Source organism: Struthio camelus, chromosome 3 (assembly GCF_040807025.1).
Source record: "Struthio camelus isolate bStrCam1 chromosome 3, bStrCam1.hap1, whole genome shotgun sequence".
Taxonomy (NCBI): domain Eukaryota; kingdom Metazoa; phylum Chordata; class Aves; order Struthioniformes; family Struthionidae; genus Struthio; species Struthio camelus.
Genome location: NC_090944.1, coordinates 108,728,008 through 108,742,052, shown reverse-complemented (window position 1 = coordinate 108,742,052; position 14,045 = coordinate 108,728,008). Strand labels below are relative to the sequence as shown.

The window sequence follows — 14,045 nt, the reverse complement described above, 5'->3', positions numbered from 1 at the left end:
ATTTTTTACATGCAATTTTTTTTCATATAAGGTTTCTTTTTTTTTTTCCCTTGTGGAAAACAAAAGGCTTCGAGCAGTTTAAACATCCTAATCAGCTGTTCCTATCTGCCTCAGTGCTCCTACCAGCGTAACTCACGCTCTTCCAGGATCTCTTTTTGTCCAATGCATAAGACAAAAGAACATTTTCTAGCTGTCATTAAATAGTTTCCTGCCTCCGCTCCTCTGAAGATCACTTCTCACAGTTGCTACCTCTTTGCTCAGTTCTCTGCAGCGCTTCTGCTTTCAAAGTCTGCTTCCTTTCATATTCTGCAAAAAGGGAGGATAGCTCATCTTTTCCCCTTTCTGTAGCTTTCTCTGTTCTCTTAATTAAAATTCTTCACAAGAAATGGAGATTTACCAAGGCGAGGGGCAAAATAACTAGACATCTCAAATGTACATTTGTGCTCAGCTGTTCAGCTCAGCAGAGAGAAGAGAAAGGCATGAAGGAAGCAGTACCTGAGAAACACCTCCTGTAACTCTCTTAAAAAGACGTTCATCATTTATCTAACTATGACGACACTTCAGTGTTTGATGCAGGTCTATTGTTTTAACCTGGGTGAAACTCAAACTTCTTCCCATTTTCCCTTCTCTTTACCTCTCCTCTCATTATGTATGATAGCATCATCTTCCTACTTAAAAGGCATAAGCTGGGCACCGTCTTTCCTTGCCCCCCTCCCAGTCTCCCTTTTATCTTGGCTCTATCTACATCTTATCGCTCCTTCCTCCAGAACTGTGTAAAGACTATCATGTGCCTGAGAGACTGCCAAAGTGTTTGCCAAGGGACTGATAATCTTGTTCCTTGACTACTGTCATCGCTACTTTTCCAGGTCTGCTACCTCCAGTCCCTTTGCCTCTCACAGCTATGCCAGATACTACTGCCAGTTATTTTCTACTTTGCTCTTTCCTTACCTCTCCAGCTTCACTGAGCTTTCTTTGCACCATCTTATTACATTTACACATAAGCCTCTTTCTTAGGACTTTAAAGACTGCCACCAGGTAACAACACCATGACAATTAGATCTCCCTTGATATACAAATGACAGCTCCAGTCCTTGTTATTCTGCTAACAAACACTCACACAGCTTTTCTGACCTCACATGGTTAATATGTGACAAGGTATGAAAATCCCTATCAAAATCCAGAAAGCGTCATCAGAACATGTTTCAAGTTCCTTCTTAAGTCTTTTCTTTTTGGAGGGTGAATTAAGACAACTCTGTAGCATGTAGCCTCACTTGGAAGAACCTTCATCTCCTCTGCCACAGAAGCCAGTAAACAAGAGGCAAGCGGGAGAGAAAAGAGGAAAGATGGCTTAGTACTCAAAGCTTTAAACCAGGTCTCAAGCAAATCACCTCCAGTCTTTGCATGTAATATTGGGTAAACTCCATTGCATCAGATTTGCCAGGCCCGAGAGACAAAGGCCCTTGGCAACGGAGCGCGTGCGATGCAGGCGCGGCAAGACGGGTGCCGGGGCAGCACAATGGCAGCAGCGAGGTCGGCACAGTGACGGCCGGGACACAGCCTGGGCTGAGCTGGACCGAAGCAGGCTTCACCGAGACCTCCGCCGCGGCGAATGGCAGGCTTGGGAGACAGACGCTACTGCTTACGAGTCCAGCATTAGCTGTCTCTCGCTTTGGACCTGACTCAATGGTCAGAGTCATAACCGGCCACTTTCAGGTTTACTCCCTCCTTTTTATATAGACTTTGAACTATGACAGAATTTAACAACTGTGATGGGGGAGTCTGCCTTTTCTGTTTGATCTTTTTCTAATGAAAGCTCTTGTACAGGCTTCCTGCACTTATCTGCTAAATAAGCAGGTCTTCAGACAACATCCATCAGCCTACCTCAACAGACATCACTTTAAGAGGGCATGCAGATGTGCAAGTCTACCCATGTGCTGACAAAAGCATCTGAGGCTTGCTTTCTTTAAGGCTTTGTATGCAGCTGTAACTAGACACCTCCAGTCACAGTCAGTATGAAACTGTTGTCCTCTGAAGACAACAAGGAGAGAGACTATAAAGGCTGAGTCATGTGGCACAGGGCCTGGAAAACCGGCCAGACTGGAAGAAGAGCCAAAGCAGAAGAGTCCATGTGATATAACAGGACTCAGAAGTGAGATAAGGTTGAAAAAATTAGGTGGGGGAGAAAACAACCCAGTTTCCTCTAGCTTTCCTCTGCTTATAAGCACAACGGACCTTCTGTTTGACAGAAAGAAGGTAAAAATGTCATAATCATTCTCCTGCCAGAGTTTTCTAGCAACATTTACAGCTCAGTCACACATTGTGGACTTAGCACAGATGACAGGGGAAGACATTTTGAGCAAGGAGTAAGGAAAAGGCAGGAATGTGTGCTAGGAAGAGACAAGAGCTTCTTAAATTGATAATTAAGTTTGTGAAAATGATAATCAACACACTGGTTACCATTAACAAGCTTTATTCCACACGCTCAATTCAGAAATATTTTTTTCAGCTTAGAGATCCTAAAATACTCAGAAACAAGCAAAAATACAATGTAAGAATGTAAAATGCAGGTTATTTCCAATTGCTGTAGCTTTAATAAGCTAAAATTTCTTTATGCTTAGAGGGCAGACACATCAGTAACTCTGGCTTCTGCGCGGCTGGTTCCTGGCTGTGCCCAAACTGTAAAGAAAAGGCTTTGGGTTAAATTTACACCCAGCATAACACCATTCACGAGACCTGTACTGATGACATATATAATCGTTATCTCATTCTCAATTCCATTCACAGTAACACTTTGCCTTTTTTACCCTAATATCACGAGTTTGGGTCAAAGGCCTGATCTCTTTACAGGAATGTGTTATAGTAACTACACAAAGCTCTACCCACGTGACTCCTACGGTTAAGAAAAAATATTTGTATTTTCATAAGCTTTAGGTATTTCCATATATAATTGATCTGTTGGGATGAATCTGCCGCAGTTAACCTGTTGAAACAAAACAAAACAAACACACACATGTTAATTTGTTTGCCTTGGTTATATGAGACAAATAAGAGCGGATTTTGCTTCTCAAATTGCACTAGGAGAAACTCCAGGAAATCTCCCTGATGATCTGATAGTCACCACAAGCTAGAAATCAGAAGATTCGCAAGCACACGAAGGCACAGGAAGAACGCGATTATTTTCAAGCACAACTAATCAACAACGAGGGTGAGATAACCACGTGGCTGAAGATGAAGCAGCCAAACTGCCGGCTGAGCAAAGTCTCTCAGGCTGAGCTGGAGAAACTGAGGCTGGATAGGGAGCTAACCATGCTGAAATGCCAGTATGAGGAGGAGCAAAGGAAACGGCAGCATAAAGAGAAAATGGAGCTTCTTCAGCTGCAAACATCACCAACATGTGTAAGTCTTGCTTAGAAAGTGAGGACGAAGGGTGGGGTAGTCCCAGACATGTGCTCAGTACCTGGTGGTTCCACATGTAATACTAACGTGTCCCCATGTATCAAATGAAAGTTTATTCAGCGTAACACAATTGAGTTCTTCAGAAATTTTGAGGAAAACCACCATTCAGTCTAACTCCAAGTCATATATGTGAACTTACAGTTCTTTCTTGCTGTTCACTGTTTCCAGAGACTTAAAATATGCATAACAGAACAGTTAATCTGCATGAATTTTGCTACTGGTTTCTCTGCTCGGTATCAGGTAAAAGTGCCTACCTCTATCGATGCAAAGGGAGCCAAGCTTCAGCTTCCTATTCTAGCTGGATCATTTGCCTTTCGGTTAAAGGATCCCTACCTTTCCAAGTAACCGGAACGCATAGTAGACAAAGCAGAAGAGAAACCAGCAGAAGTCTCTGCCACTCCTCAGCACACCTCCTTCCTGACAAGCCGTGACCCCCTTTTCCCTCTAACCCAGCAGAGCTGGGGGAAGCTTCCTCTTACCCTCTGTCATAAACCTCAGCTCTGACATCCGAACAAAGGAAGCAAGTCCCTTTTTGCTTCCTTGCCCAAACTCTGTCACTGTTCCCAGACCCTGCTGGCTTGTTGGCGTCCTCCGACAGGCAGTTTCACTATGCAAAAATCTTCCTTTCCTGTGTTTTCTTTTCCAGCTAGCTTTCTGTGCAGTATGACAGAGAAGGCCACACCTTCTGCAAGGAGAAGGCAAGGCCTAGAGCCCGTTCTCTCCTACATTACCTGTACAGTCATCTTTCCAGAATTTCTGGCTATGTTTTAACTATGACTGCCTCCCTGGAGTATATATCCCCAAATTTCTTTAGCTGGAGGGGGAATATAAACAGGGCACAGCTGAGGTTCGAACCTGTATTACTGAGGTCACACTTTTTTTGGAGGCAAGGGAATAATCATTTCAATCAACTCAAAAATATCCTGAGGCTGAATAAATTCTGAAGAAACTGAAGAGGAGATTACAGGACCAAAGCCTAGGCAAGGAAAAACAAGCAGTTTTGTTGGTTAATAGACACAAGGACAGCTCATAGGAAAAGAATAATGAGACGTGGAGCATGATGTAAAAGAAACAGGCCAGATGGCAGGACAGCTGTGGGGAAACTCAGCTAGCCCTGAACTGAGAGTCTTCAGTTATTCAAACTGCTGACTGCAGATGCAAACCACTGACTGCAAAAAAGCTCTGCGTGCCTCAAGAAAGTGGTAGTTTGTTAACAATTACCCAATTGAAAGCCAAATGGAGCAGGTGATGCTAAGAAATCTACTATGGCAATCCCGACAAGGAGCCATACAAAAACATCCATTGCCTCTCTTTCTTTCAATAGCACAGTTTTAGCAGATACTCTGGAAAGTAGAGGTTTAAGTTATACCTCTACTTTCCAGAGTACACCTTTAAGTAACGTGACAGCTAATAACTTTATTCTGTACGTGATTATCCCGATGAGGTCAGCTCCAGGAAGTCTTCTGAGGTCATACAATACCTCCTTTGATAACTCAGTACAAAAATGGGAAAATGAATCCATAAAGGAGTGTGGTGAGAGAATTTGAAGATGTAGCAGTATGGGATTTCTGTGATACTATATATTTCATTAACTCTTCTAGTCTAGCAGTGACAAAGATCACAAGGGGAAAACCCAACCCTAGTTTAATTCAATTGTCATATGAATCCAAGTAACTCTTAAGGGACACCCATGCTTAATTTCATCCTTGCTCCTCATCAGAAAAAATCCTACCTCTCACCTTTAAAGCAGCTACTGGTTGCCTAATATACAATATGACGCTGTCTTTATAACAGTCAAACGGACAAGTGTTCCAGTTTTGGGGCAGTGCGCTGAACGGAAGTCCCAGAAACCTGTTCTGGGTGACCTGGCTATGAGCTCTTAAGAGCACGTCTCCAAAGGATTCAGAAATGAGTAGCAGCAATGGTTTCGAGTGACTTTGCACACAAGTTCCTAGACACTGCATGTTATTTCTATTAACTAGCCATCTGAGATTTATATATAAATAATATAAAATATAAATAGATAATATAAAAATGGCCAGAATATTGCTGTTACTGCCTATGATATCAGAGCAGAAAAACAGCTTTGAGCACAAGGAAGACAGAATTCAGTGCTAGAGTAGTTAAATATTCAGACAATTTTTAGTGTACACCATCAAGCACTAGCTGAATGGTTTCCCTAATTAAGCAATGTTGCAGTCTGTAATTCACTGGCACTCTCCCATACAGTTATACTGGTTTTCAGCAGATAATGATAAATATCAGTGTCAAATGCATGTCCTTGAAATACTCGTGGCTGGATTAAAGTGTAATTCAGACAGGAAGTAAGCTGTCCACCACTGTATCAACAGCGCTAGGGGAGGGCAGAAAGAGTACATTAGATATCCTCACGTGATTAAACTCTTCTCTGGATATCATTTGTTCCTACTCTGTTTTTTCCACAGCCCATTGAAAGATTACAGGACCTCTGCGTGCCCCAAGACGAGTTTGCTTTGTTCTTGTACTGCTTCATCTCCATACATCTTATCTATGTAGCAAAGGAACTGCTGCTCTTTTTTGTTGAAGAGCATTACCTGTTTGTTACTGCAGTGACCCTGTTATACCTAATTAAAAATCTCTGGAATTATTTGCTTGCTATTAGTTCTTCCTCTCTGATATCAGCTTTCACTGCAATACCTAATTGTAATGCACAGTGTTCAAATGTGAGGGTGAAAGGCACCTTACAAGAAGGATTAGTCGTGTGATATGAGCCATTGGTGGGGTTTTTTGGTACTTTGCTCTTGGAGAATTCATCCTCTTGTTTCACTGATAATAAACTATTTTGTCTTTCAAAAAAACATTTAACTCATTTAGTATGGTTAGAGAATGGATGTACCAAAGACTGGCTACATGATCTGATCAGCGTCTTGGGAGCTAACAAAGTATCTTCTCTAATACCACATGCAATGCCATCTTAGATAACCCAAGCAAGAGGATCTGACTTTCCTAGGGTAGGCTATTCTTAAGTACAACAGCTATTGCCAGGAACATTTCATGACATTTCCCTTTTGATGCTTCCATGCCTTTTTCTCCAAGTATTAGCTGAGAACTTTACCTTTAATAAGTAATAGCATGATCTTGTCTTTCTGTGTTCACTTCAGACAGTGCTAAGCAGTTAGGCTCTAGATTAAAGAGACTTCTGTCAGACTCCTTGATTCTGGATGACTGCTAAACAGGAAAAAAGAAAAGTAATTGCTAGGCAAAACAAGTGAAGAAAGAGAAACTAACAGAAGATCAGAGGGGCAAGTAATGAAAAAAGGAAGAAAGTACTAGGCAAGATCTGTTAAAATGGAGACTGAAGTTCCCAGGTAAAGTCCTAATGTATTGCTGGGATCAACAAAAGGTGGTAAGAGGTTGTTCTGAGAGATGAAGAAGTTCACCTGAGACACAATCCATTGATTAGAGTCAACTGAAGGGCATAAAAAGGATTCTATGACATGGCTGCTGGGGACAAAAACTAGGAAGTCAGTTCCAGTCTCATCTTTCTCATTCAATCTGCATTAGACAACCGCCCCCCCCCTTGTGAGCCTAGAAACCATTTAGAAAGAATAAACCATGTACTAAAACCTCTGTTCAGTCCTAAATCACATTGCTCATTTTTAGGAGTCCTCCATGAGCCTCAGCTTTGGCATTACTGTAAATACTATGTGCAACGCCAGTGCCCTCACTGACATTATTAAATTTAAATTATGCTAGCTTAGCATAAAAATAATTTTATACTTTATTAATTTAAATTATTTAAATATTGAAAGCCATTCATACAAGAATGTCCATTGCCTCTCTTTCTTCCAATAGCACAGATTTAGCAGATACTTTGGAAAACGGAGTTATTACTCAAACCTTAAGTTATTTAAAATTATGCTAGCTTAGACTGGCTCAAAATGAGCAAGCAAAAAGGTAAAACGTATATCAAAACCTCGTTCTGTATTCTCTGATTCAATTTGGTAAATAAAAGCAGCCATGAATTCTGAAAATATTCTCATCTGATTCTTTTTTATTAAACTTTATTGCCCATGCAAGTCTGGGTTATCAGCTAGACACAAACACTAATAAAGAGGAAGAACTTTTACTGCAACTAGAATGTGAAATATGAACCTTATGCTTGATTTAGAGATGGATGGAGAAGAAACAGATTTTGCAGCTGCACTACTGGCTGGATGCTTTGGCAGCTAGTTTGGCGTTCTTCAATTCAGGAAGAAGAAAGTTAGTTACTGCCATTTTGCAGTTCCAGTCCACTAATTCACTCCCACAAGGTGAAAGCAAACTGCCCACTGTTCAAGCGTATCGTTCCTTTACACAGTCAATTGTGTCCGTCACTCCCCTTGTGGGAGTCTTTGTGGCTTCTAAGGTCTCTACACCCTCTCTCTCTGTTTCCGTTCCCTCCCTCCCTAGACTTCCTGGTGCATCCAGCTGTTCTCTGTCCACTAAAATCTCTCTCCAGGGGATAAGTGAATATAAATATTTCACAATCTGCAGATTCCTGAAAGTCCTAAAAGAAAGAGGAATGGGAGGCAAGGTTTCCTTGATAGCCTCTGGTCTCACCACACACACTGCTTTTTTGTTGTTGTTTTTGTTTTGTTTTGTTTTGATAAAACAGACTATTTGCTTTTTTGAGAGAACTATCCTGATTGCAGTAGAAAGCCACAAGGTGGATTCCTAGTTGTGCTGGAGAGCAAGGCCTGAAAGAATTTCTTACCTGGTGTGAGAAGCAAATCTAGCTGGCCCAGAAGACCACAGACAGCAGTGTGAGAGCTCTGCCGTTATTTGAAAGGCTGCAGAATCCTCCATCTCAGTCCTTTACATGAATGTAGCACCACACAGATTTGTCATGGAACAATGCCACTGATGAGAGGTTGTCTCATCACCTCATTGGAAAATTTATATTCTTACACTGAAACCGTGGTCAGAGCTGCCAGTTACAAGTGCTTTCATACTTGTATATGCTTCTCAGCCTATGTAATAACCACATCAAACAATTGTACTAATTTTTGCAGACTGATCCTGTGACTTCTCTCTCAGTTGCAGCTGAAACACAGCCTGTGGAGGAATAAAGGATAATCAGCTTGCACTGAGTAGCATTTAACAGCAAGGACTCTTCTGGGGACACAGTGGTGTGAGGACACTGGCAGAAGCCTACACTTCTTGCCATAATAGAAGATCAAATTTGTGTCTGGACAAACACCAGCTTGTTACCAAAAAAAAAATGCCTTGGCTCTGTACCAGAACCTCTTGCACAGTGAGCTATAGGGACTATTTAGACTGAGCTCTAAGTTGATTATTTGCCCAATACATATACATTCAATGCTAACTGAGGTGTCGCAAAAAACAGCTAGCAGGAGCTGGATTAGAGTTAAGGCACAGGTCATTCATTCTACCCCTTCTTAGATTATTCAAATCTTAGGGGCAGAAAGGATCCAGCTGACGTGATTCAGAGCCGCTTTCTAGCTGCTTAAAATTAGACCCTGCTTCACTGACCCAGTGGCCTTTGTGCAACTGACTCCTGTCATGCTTCCTCACTCTAAGGGACATCACCTTTGTGGGTGAATGTGGCTGGATTATCTCCACCCACCAGAGCACCTTTTTTTTTTTTTTTTTTCCCCCTCCAGGGAGCCCTGTTAATTATGCAACTTTTATAGTGGCAGAGTGATCCCAGCTGAAGCAGACCCAAGAGTCAGGTCCTACACACGTTAGTAAGGTTTTTTTTTTTTTTCAGGGCAGGAAACCAGCTTGCTACTCTTTCCTTGCTAATTCCCTTTGCCGGACAATGAAATGAGCTAAGTGGCAGGTGTTGGCATATGTAGCGTGTGTGTGTGTGTGTGTAGCAACAGGAAAAGCAGATGAAAGCTTCATCTCTAGAAGAGAGATGAAATTAAAAGAAGGACTAGTGCCATGCAGACAGGAAAGAACTAAACAGTAGATTTAAGGGGACAGGCAGCATGAAGGTGAAGGAAGAGAGGAAGCGATATACTGTTAAGCATAGTTGTTATGCATTGCCATAAAATGAGGGCTGAAGCAGCCTGCATTAGAATGCCTACGAGGGAAAGAAATACTTACGGGATTTAGGGATAATAAGGCAGGAAAAACAACCTGCAATCATTTGAAAACATTTTTCACTAAGTCAGATGATTTCACATTTTCCAAATGCCACTTTTTTGGAGAGCTTACCAGACATAAGGAGAGACAGGTATCTATGCATAAAAGCAATGCAATGGCCAGTTGCTAGGGCATCTGTTACAAAACTCAGTGTTGGACTTATTTTATAAAGAAATAAATGGGCTTTATTCCACTCGACATTCTGCTTTAGAAATGGGCTTTATTTTGCTCAGAACACCACACGTACCTGAGTGGACTACCGGAGCATCGGGGTGAGAAGTCAGCTGTTTTGACGTGAAATGTCTGTATGTTTCGAAGGATACTCGCTAAGAGCAAGCAGAGCCTTTCAGTCGCGATTCTGGTTTCACAGCGCAACGTGAAGACCCGCTTTTCCCCGTGACTGCTTTTGCTGGGCAGAGCGAGCGAGGCCCGGGCAGCGGGGGCCGGCAGAGAGCGGGGCAAGGCACGGGTGCAGGGGGTCCCCCGCAGAAAGAGGGGAGGGATGGAGGGGGAAGGCAGCCAAAGCGGGAGCGAGCGGCAGGCAGCGAGCCCCAGAGCCCGACTGAACTCCGCAGGCTGCGTGTGCAGCCCAAAGCCCCGGGCCGGGCCGGGCAGGGCAGGACCCCGGCGGGGGTGGCGCGGCCGACGTGCTCCGCGAGGCGCCGCGGGCGGCTCCGCTACGTGCGGCGGCGGCCGCCGCTTCCTGGGGCCTCCGCAGCCCCCCCCCCCGGGCTACGTGCGCGCCGGCAGCCGCTGCGGCGGCGCCGCCACGGAGGCGCTCGGAGCCGCTGCCGCGGGCCCGGCCGCAGGCGCTCGGCGCCTTCCCCCCCCGCCGCCGCCGCCCCCTCGCAAGCGCGTCCTGCCGCCGCCCGGCCCCGGCCCCCTGCGCCTGAAGCTGTCCGCGCTCACAGCGCCGGGATCGGCTGGCCTTACCCCGGGGGATGGCCGTCCCCAGACGGAGAGCAAGGGCTGCAAGGAAATTGGTGGGGTCTGTGCCAGCCCCCGCACTTGGGGATGAATAAGCAGAGTTGACGCTATGAACTAGGACATCGTCAATTCGGAAACACCTGAAAAGGGAGGATCCGGGCTGCCAACATGATGCAGCTGTGAAAACAGAAAATGTCATGCTAAGTACTTCCAGGAAGAGGGAGAAGTATTAAATGCCACAGTGGAAGCACGTTCGAGAGACTGCAGCTCAGATGCTACATGCAATTCTGGTCACTCGCATTTAAACAGAGGTGAAGAACTGAGACTAGTGTAACTGCAGAAAAGGCTTCAAAAGGGGATAAAGAGAATGGACAACCTCTGATTAGAAAGGAACACAAAAAAACTTGGCTAACTCAGCTTTCCAGAACAAAGACTGAGAGCAGATATGATCACTTTGCATACGTACTTCAGATGACTTAGTTCTTGTCCCTTCCCAGGCCTACCTAAGTTAAAGGTGGTTGCAGAGAGTATTTACACAAAGGCAAATAAGGTGTAAATGGGTCACAAATATGTTTAGTCTGGAAATAAGGAGATTTTTTTACCTGTAGAGAATGATATTCTGCAACAGTTTTTCCACGGAACACCACTAAATACTTAGCTAGCTAAAGCTCAATCAGTTTATAAGACTAATTATATATATATATATATATATATATATATATATATCTTCAGTAGCAGGGTAACTGGACTTGAGCAGGGTGTCCTTTCCAATCTTGTTTTCTTAAATGGGCCAGGACTGTCCAGATACCATAGTGATAAATCATGCAAATAAGTAAATACATAAATAGTAATTACATTTCTAATGTACTTATTCAGGGAGCTCCAAATGATATGCAAACCTGAATGCCAGATACATATCACTCGGGAGAAAGCTGGGCAAGTATTATTAGCTTCCTGTAGAGCTGAGGAGACTGAAGTATAGAGAGGCTAAATATCTGGCCTGACTTCATGCCAAGGGTTTTATTTTCAGTGACTGCAAAACTCCATGGGGCTGTATGAGCAGCATATAGAAGCCCTAGATTGCAAAAGACCATGTAGAAAGCTTTCCTAGTGGGTTAAGAGTTCTGTACCTGCTTGGTTTTCAGTCCATTGCTTAACATCGGATGAGGGACCAGTCAAAGTTTCTTGGGAGAGGCCTACATTGTACTGTAATACAGGTTTTCTTTGTATACTGAGGGTAACAGAAAATAATCAGAAGCAGCTATGTCAGTTAGCTATGTCACCCTCTGTGTGAAAGAACAGTGTGACTGAAAAACAGACCATGTGAGTAAGTGGCAGGACAGACAGAAAACCACAGTAACCCTAAATTCTCTTCTAACCACAGTGAATACAAGTCTTCATTTACATTCAACCAGGGGCAAAAATGAAAAAGTCTGTTACTTTGCATCAGCCCTCTCCCATTGGCCCACATTTCCCCACTACTAGTCCATGTTCTCAGCACAAGCCTGTACGTATAAGCAGTAGGGTGAAAAAAGACACTTTTTGTTTACTAAACTTTGCCCAGAATAAAACTGAAAAATCTTTATAACAAGCTTTTAACAATGTATCAAAGTTAAAAAAAAAAGAAAAGTTGGTTTATCTGTGTAGGTACAAATCTCATCATGAACATCAGCTTTCAGAATGCTCCTCTGCAGTAAGGAAAAAGACGAAGCCTCTATCCCTGTACTCACTCCTTCCCTTCTGTTCCACACCCGAGTCCCATGTTCTCACGCAGAGCTAAGACACATACAGATCTTTTCACATAGAAACCAACAATCTCTCATTATATCTTAAGTTCTGGATTGAAAACACACCCAGTTTTTTTTTCTGTTCCTTACATATATGGCTTCTCCCCTTGAGTCAGAAGAGCCTAGCAGAGCCCTAGCACCTTAACCTTCTACCGTTTCCAACACTTAAACTTAAAACACTTAGTGGTGAGCAGAACCAGACCCCTTTTCTAGGATACTGAGGAAACCTCTGGCTCCTTCACTGATTTGCTGCAAGGTTTGCACAAGTGAGTTCCTTTGTGTCAGTTTTCCCCACTGGAAAAATAATAGTTCACATTAGTCTCATGATATATTAGGGCCTCTTGAGCCAAGAAAGATAATCAATCCACAGGAGAGGAAAGAATTCCTGCGGAATTGTACCCTGTTTACATGCAGTTTTGTTACACAGGAGTTACTGGGCAGCTTCACCTCATAATTTTTGATAATATCTGTTTATGTTTCCACACACAAATCCTCACACATCAATCATTTACCTGGGAAAGGAAGAGTACGAAGTGAAAAGGCTGCCTTTCAAAACCCTCTCTTCCACAGCAGACATCCACATGTTTTTCAGGAACAACATGGCTTTTCTTTGTCATAATTTTTCCTTTTGGTGAGGTATTCATCATGTTGACACAGTATATTCCTCAGAAAAAAATTCTGCGCTGGACTCTGCACTGCTCAGCGGGATGTTGACTCATTTATACCATTGCCAGCAACCACCAAGTTAAATTGTTGCACGCTCCTCACTGAACCTTTGTAAATGATGCCAAATGCATGGCAGTGGAGTATCCTATAGTTTGTACTTTCTCTCACATTTTAGGCTTCACATTTAAGCACATACAATATAATTTCCCCATATTTCCAGTCAGTAATGTTCATACTTAAGGCTGTGTCAAACAATTCCATAAGCTCATACGAGGTCAAAACTTGTTTTAAATAACTAAGAATGACAGGTATGAAAATACATTTATTTGGAATTAATAATGCAAGATAACGATATAAAATTGCTGTAGTATGGAAAGGCTTGGGACACAGTGAATCAGCAATTTGCTACCACAGCTGGTGTCTTATAACTTCCTGCAAAGGGAAAAAAACTCAAATGAGTCACTGACATGAATAGTCTTCCATTTAAACAGGGCTGTCTTTAAAGAAAATATATGGCTGCACTTGCACACACTGGCCTGTAAGAGCTGGGGCTGAAGTCATGGAAAAATCCCAGTAGAAAAGAACAACAAAGAATAGGAAATGGCTTTCAAAAACCTGAACTTTACAGGTCTAGGGGATTCAAAGGAGTGCACTTTGACTGAAGGAAGTCTTTTGGCTGTTGTATTGGGACAAGTGGAAGGTGATTTGCTTTGGGAGAAAGAATGACAGGTTTTGGAGAGCACACAGTCTACAGCAGAGGCAGAGGGAGAATGGTACCCCTTGGAAGGGAAGGAAAGGGCCCATAGAGAAAGCGACTATGAAGCTACACAGATTCCTCACGCTAGACAGAAAGTAGGAGTCTGAAAAAGTGTGTGAGGGCACAGGAATATGGCTCTTACAGAAAGATGAAAGGACTCTGAATGTCTGCAATGAACTCTTCCCACAGAAACTGCAAGGTTTCTGTTCTACTGGACCCTAACCAGTAGAATTGTTTTTTACCCTAGCAATCTGGCAAGCTGTGGATCTCTGGTTTGCTATTGTTTCAATTTCAGGAGCTTGCTTTCCTCTGCCTTCCCA

The 14,045-nt window shown here is 43.0% G+C and overlaps 2 protein-coding genes across 8 annotated transcripts in view; one reads left to right on the top strand and one right to left on the bottom strand.

Annotated features, from left to right (window-relative positions):
• The window catches only part of LOC104144989 (transmembrane protein 247-like), a 52,001-nt gene that overhangs the window by 22,567 nt on the left and 15,389 nt on the right, over positions 1-14,045 (bottom strand). The window contains exons 2-4 of one of the 7 annotated variants that reach the window (XM_068939617.1): positions 10,522-10,692; positions 9,836-9,914; positions 8,192-8,532 (exon numbers count right to left, since the gene is read on the bottom strand). The exons of the other annotated variants lie outside the window; for them this stretch is intronic. The gene's annotated coding sequence lies outside the window, so the exon portion shown is untranslated. The remainder of the gene's footprint in view (positions 1-8,191; positions 8,533-9,835; positions 9,915-10,521; positions 10,693-14,045) is intronic. 7 annotated transcript variants of the gene reach the window in all.
• Positions 2,482-6,560, top strand: LOC104144990 (transmembrane protein 247-like). The gene is made up of 2 exons (XM_068939621.1): positions 2,482-3,396; positions 5,901-6,560. The coding sequence occupies exons 1-2, from the start codon at positions 3,229-3,231 to the stop codon at positions 6,198-6,200; spliced, it is 468 nt and encodes a 155-aa protein (XP_068795722.1). The 5' UTR covers positions 2,482-3,228; the 3' UTR covers positions 6,201-6,560.

Bases quoted from the DNA above. Each gene is read 5' to 3' on its own strand.
- LOC104144990 (XM_068939621.1), top strand. From the start codon at position 3,229: ATGAAGCAGCCAAACTGCCGGCTGAGCAAAGTCTCTCAGGCTGAGCTG. The intron at 3,397-5,900 runs GTAAGTCTTGCT...TTTTTTCCACAG, and splicing joins TGCAAACATCACCAACATGT to CCCATTGAAAGATTACAGGA.